The following is a 6062-nucleotide window of genomic DNA, read 5'->3' on the forward strand; positions in this document are numbered from 1 at the left end:
GCCTACAGTTTATTTAAACTTTGATGCAGCTGAAGCAGAAACCAGCAGAGGACAATCCAATCTTCTTGCCATCTGATCCTGAGTACGACTGGCTGATGGCAAAGATTTTTGTCAGAAGTGCAGATTTCAGTGAGCWCCAGCWCAACGTTCACCTGCTGCGCACTCACCTGCTGGCTGAGGTCTTCGCAGTGTCACTGTTGCGCAACGTGCCCATGGTGCATCCTCTCCACAAGGTAACTGAAGCTGCAGGTTCCACTGTGTTTATGCTGGTACTGACAGATTCCCATGATGATGCAACATGTAAAAACTTGATCTTTTAATCTATTAATTTTACTGATTCTTAAGTTTTGACTRTGTATTATTGTAATTCAGAATACCTTGTTTTTTGCAAACTGTTATAACCAACATTGTTTTCTCTTTTTTCAGCTTCTCATACCTCACACTCGCTACACTCTGCAGATCAACTTCTTAGCTCGGAAAAGACTCATATCTGAGGAGGGTGTTTTCACCAAAGTAAAAAAAAACTTTACTCAGAAGGACGTTGTTATGTTTAATTTTGAATKACAGTGTTAGTCTATAACTTTGATTTGACCTTTCTCTAGTTTTCAGCTTCTGGAGGAGAGGGCATGATCACAATTCTGAGGAGATCACTGTCCTCAGTAACATACAGCTCCCTCTGTGTGCCAGAAGACATTGCTGAGCGCGGACTGAAGGACGTACCAAACTTCTACTACAGAGATGATGCACTCAGAGTGTGGGACACTATCAACAAGTATGAAAGGCTACTTCCATTTTGCATCTTACATTATGCTACTTTATCTGTTAATGACAAATCATCAAATGGTTTACTGTGCAAAACTTCCACACTTCTACTTATTAGGATTATGTATAAATGTGTTAGGAACTAGTAATTATAGTAGTAATTATTTTTTTCTGAATTTTGTCTGAGCTGCTTTTCAGACTGCCTTCTTTCCATACTTTGCTGTTTTCACTAACTAAGGCCTTCCATGTTGTCTTACAAAACAGTGGTATACATGTACAAACATGATTGTTCTGTACAATCATGTTTGTACAATTTCAACGATTATACTGTGAACCAGCAAAAACAAAAAAAAAATTAAAAGTAAATAAACAAACTTCTCCAGCCACTACATAAGGGCAGAGCTATATCTGAGGCTAAATAAAGCTTTGTTAAAAATTTCAAGAAAGATTTTAGGATTTTAGTGGATTTCAGTTTTTTATTTTTCTTCAATCCTGTCACATGTTGAATTTAAACCAGCCCAAATATAAATCAGTTAACTTCCTCTGGTAATTGTCTTGACTGTTGTCCTGTATTATTTATGGTCATTTTGCTCATACAAATAATTTGTGGTATTAAGAACATATGGGTGATATTTAAAATATTGGAAATGTAAAAGATTAAAAAAGAAAAAAGGCATAATAAATTCAATAATATTCCTGAAAAAAAAGCACACTTCACTCCTACTGGCTATGTATTTAAAGTGTTTTACAAAATATTTCTGTGTGTCTGAAAGTTTTGTGCGGGGTATCCTGAGCTACTACTACAAGACTGATGCTGAAGTTCAGCAAGACTCCGAACTTCAAAAGTGGATTTTGGACATTTTTGAACATGGATTCCTTTCCCAGCCTCGTTCAGGTATACATTAAAGAAAATAATATGGCTTGATAAACATATTTGTATAATGGTAGCATGTGGCTTGCAAAGTGGTACTGCTGGCCTGCCACCAAGGATGTCCTGGGTCCCAACCCAGAACATTGCACGTTCTCTCCATGTATGAATGGATCTTCTCTGGGTTCACCAGCTGCCTCCTAAAAGTCAATTGACTATCAGGTTATTTAGTCTCTCTAAATTACAATCGGTGGGGTGGGATGGACAGTTAAGAATTGATCAAACACTGAATTTTTAAATGTTTATTTTTTCTAATTCTCAGGAATCCCACAGAAACTTACCACAGTGGATGAGCTCATCAAGTTTGTCACCATGGTGATCTTCACCGGCTCAGCCCAGCATGCTGCTGTGAACAGTGGACAGGTAAGGGTTTGGGATGAGCAATGCTAAGATTCAGATATGATTTGTATTATTTGCATATGAATTGATGCTTTCTGTGTTATTTCAGAGTAAGTGAATACATAGTCATCAACTGCTACTGTAAATGATGCTACAAATGCTGGAACATAATTCAAATTCACCAAACATGGTCTTCAGATCACATAGCTTTAAAAAAAAAGACTTTACAGCATAGATAAAACAGTATTAAATATTATAATCCTGTACACACTCAATTTGTATTGAATTATGAATTAAGTTTATAGCTTAATTGATCTTCTGCCAGACAATTACAACTACAATTACAACCATTATGCGTGTATTTTGAAATTCCACAAGCAAAAGAAGTCAATAACAAAACTATAATACTCATTTCTATACTGCAGTTTGACTTTGGTAGCTGGATGCCAAACACTCCAGTCTCCCTGCAACTGCCACCTCCTACCAAAAAAGGGGAAGCGACTGAAGAAACGATGCTGAAAACACTGCCGGACGTCAACACCACAGTTCGGGGCATGGCCACCATGTGGCTGCTCAGCAGGCAGTCCAGTGACTTTGTGAGTGTTCACACTTCAGTGTTTTTAAAAAATATATATTCAACGCATTTTGATGAGCATGCCTTAGAGCAGTGGTCCCCAAACTTTTTCCTGTGAGGGCCACATAACTTTTCCCTTTTCCGGTGGGGGGCCGGAGTCAGTTTGTAACAGAAAAGGTGTGACGATTGTAGGAGTGCCTAAATGTCAAAATATATTGTTTTCCAGAAAGCACAATCAAATAACATTCTCTGGGTTTGTCACAGAAAAAAAGTCAGGAAATAAATAATAACACTATTAATGAAATAAATAATAACCAAATAACCCTCTCTGGGTTCTTCACAGAAAAATCCAGGAAGGATTGTAGTCTGTATTTTCCGAACTATGAGCCGCACTGGACTATAAGCCACAAACCCAAAGTTTTTTTTTGTTGTTTTTTTTGTTTTTTGCCAGTATACATACACGTAGATATATTTGCCGCTCCAGGTTTTCCTCAACAATGCAGCAGCAGCAGAGGGGGGCGGACACCCAAAATTTGAGTCATAACGGGTCAATAGAATATCACATTTATTAGGGTTGAGAAAGGAAAAGTTGCCAAGCTTAGATTTAACTGAACTGATTACGGTAGTTTCTGAAAGACTTGGAAATTTTGCTGCGGCCCGGGGGAGAGGGGGAAGGGGGATGAACAGTCAGATAAGGTTTCTACTTGTTGGTGTTCCCACTAAATACTGAATATGCCCTGTTTGGGTCGTCTTGGCCCTTTTATCGCAGCTTGTGGGGTTTTCCCTGACTGGGAACGAGAACACAACCTGTTGAATGTGGCAGGTAGCCAATCAGAAAGCGCTATGACGTCAGAACAGAGGGGAATCCCAAACAGCTGACATATCGCGTAACTGAAAGTCCGGTGGATATCGGAGATCATATGTGGAAATGATTATTATTATACGTAAAGGTAATTGTTATGTGTGTTATGTTTATTCAGTTAAAAATGTTAACTATGAAAAAACATATTCACCTCCAAATCAGTGCAGCAAATAGAGCGGCTGCTCCCAATCCACCGCCTTTTCTTTTTGTTACATCTTTTCTCCAATTACTCCACAAACTATCACTATTGCTTCTACATCGTCATTCGCGTTTGGTTATTCTAAATTTCCGCTATGTTGGGGGTTTTACTGGATTATCCTCTGGAATCGGTTCGTGTCTGATCGAACCTGTTGTACTTCATCAGCTCTGTGGTCTCAGAGGTTTGGAGAATCGGCCGACAATTCTTAAATGTTGCCGTCTAAACCAGACTTAAGACTCACAAGATCTACTCATCTCCTCTAGACCACTGCCCAAACGCTCTGACTCTGGTCGCCATGGTAACGAACATATCCCTTCAAAATAACAGAAGCGCCACAAAAACGAACATTTTACTTTCATGAAAATTTTAACTCACGATAATGACTAACGGGAGCCCTGAGCTTGTTTCTCTGCAACGAGACGGTCCCATCTGGGAGTGACGAGAGACAACAACACCCGAGCTGTGTTGCTTGAGCACAGCCTGCTTGGTTTCTATGTGGCGAAGCAGCTTGAAGCTTCATTGCCTCATTAGCAGCCGGTCGCCGCATGTTACGCAGAGCGGGCTTGTAATGTGGGACTTACCTACCGGTCCGGATAAATCCATTCTCCTGTCTTTTCTCTGGGCCTTTGCAAAGAAACTTTCCAAAGACATCTGATCTGTTTCTTACTCATTTTGCTGCTTGTGGCCTCAGTGTTGGCACGCAAGTAACCAGACTTCTAATGATTCACTTTCTGCTAAAGAGCCCCCTGGTGGTTGAAGAAAAATCCACATATAAACGGCTAAAAGTCCGGAAAATATGGTAAATGAAAAAAAATCTGAATGCTCTCTGGTATTGTTCAGGGGGCCGGACCAAATGTGGGTTGTAGTTTGGGGACCACTGCCTTAGAGTTATTGAAAATCCAAAATTCTGTTTCTTTGAAATCTTGAATATTACATGAGATGGATACAAATATATTTGTAATAAGGAAATTTTATGAAGTGGCCTTGGAGAAGAAAACTGATGATTTGACAGCTTTCCATTAGATCGAAGGAGAGTTCAATCAATACATTTTATTTATAAAGCATCCAATAAAACAAAACAAAAGAAACAATTAACCATCCCAGCCCAAATTTCTGTCAAAAATTGTCCATGTGATTTTTGGTTTATGCAACTTTGATAAATTTCCTTTTGGGTTTTCTGTAGCTTCAATTCATTCACAAAATGAGCAGAAATAAATGGTTGAAATGGATCACTCTGGGTGTAATTTACTTTTATAATATATAAGGGTATTTTTTTGTAGTGAAAGACCTAATGATTTAGGTTTTTCACGGTTTTCGGTTTTCTTGAGATGAACCTGCACATAAATAAGGTAAAATGTTACTATGCAACTCCATGACTTCTTCATGGCTCTATATGTTTACACGAGTAGTTCACATGTTTCAAACATTTGCATGTTGGTGGCAGGAAAACTAAGTGTCATTGATTTTATCAGGCACCTCTTGGCCAGTACCCCGAGGACCACTTCAGTGAGGAGACTCCACGGCAGATGATAGCGAACTTTCAAAAGGAGCTGGCGGCGTTGAGTGCAGCAATCAAAGAGAGAAACAAGACTCTGGAGGTGCCGTACACATACTTGGATCCAGAGGAGGTAGAAAACAGTGTGGCTATTTAGGGAAGTAAGAGAAGTTTCCTCTCAGTTTTCTTAGTTGATAATAATCCCACACTGATGTGCTTCATGTTATTTTAGGTGTATTATTGGAACTTTTTATGAATATTTTTGGGGGGAGCAGACGGGACCTGATAATTATTTTCAATTTTATTTCAGTTTTGGTTTAATGTATAATRCAGATTTGAATGCAATGTTGTTATTTGGGATGCATTCAGAGAAATATGGAGTCAGAGGATTGAGTGTACCGACCCTATAAAGTTTTTTTCTCTCTTTTACGTATGGTAATGGAATAACATTCTACACCAAAGAGAATATCTAACATTGTGTTTTGGAGACATGTTTTGCATAAGAGATATTTTTGCAACAGAAAACAATTCTTCAGGGTTTATGATCAAGTACTAAGATGAAAGAATCTACATTTTAGAAAGTGAATTTCTCAAATTTGTTGCTTAAAAATATCTGTGCAAGAATCTATGGCAAAGTGAAAATAAAAACGCTTTTAAGCAGAAAACAATTATTGTGCATTTCACTACATGTTTGCTTACACTTTTGTAGCCAAACAAACAAAATCAAGAAGAATGAATGTAGAAGTCAAGCTGATGAAATTATTTACTGTGTTTAGAGAAGAGCCAGCCAAGGACACATAGCTGGGCTTTAAGCATTTGTGCTTAGTACTAAAGTATAAAGTGTAGCTGTAGTGTGCTTTGATTTGTCCTTTAGCATTCCTTCTCATTATCTTACCGAGAATC

The 6062-nt window shown here is 38.4% G+C and overlaps 1 protein-coding gene across 1 annotated transcript; it reads left to right on the plus strand.

Annotated features, from left to right (window-relative positions):
• The first annotated feature begins 23 nt into the window (after positions 1-23).
• LOC103461267 (hydroperoxide isomerase ALOXE3-like) lies at positions 24-6055 on the plus strand. Its single transcript, XM_008403585.1, has 7 exons — positions 24-233; positions 427-513; positions 603-772; positions 1536-1657; positions 1953-2053; positions 2455-2625; positions 5137-6055. The coding sequence occupies exons 1-7, from the start codon at positions 24-26 to the stop codon at positions 5314-5316; spliced, it is 1041 nt and encodes a 346-aa protein (XP_008401807.1). The 3' UTR covers positions 5317-6055.
• The last annotated feature ends 7 nt before the right edge of the window (positions 6056-6062 follow it).

This window comes from Poecilia reticulata, unplaced genomic scaffold, assembly GCF_000633615.1.
Source record: "Poecilia reticulata strain Guanapo unplaced genomic scaffold, Guppy_female_1.0+MT scaffold_892, whole genome shotgun sequence".
In the NCBI taxonomy this organism is placed as follows: Eukaryota; Metazoa; Chordata; class Actinopteri; order Cyprinodontiformes; family Poeciliidae; genus Poecilia; species Poecilia reticulata.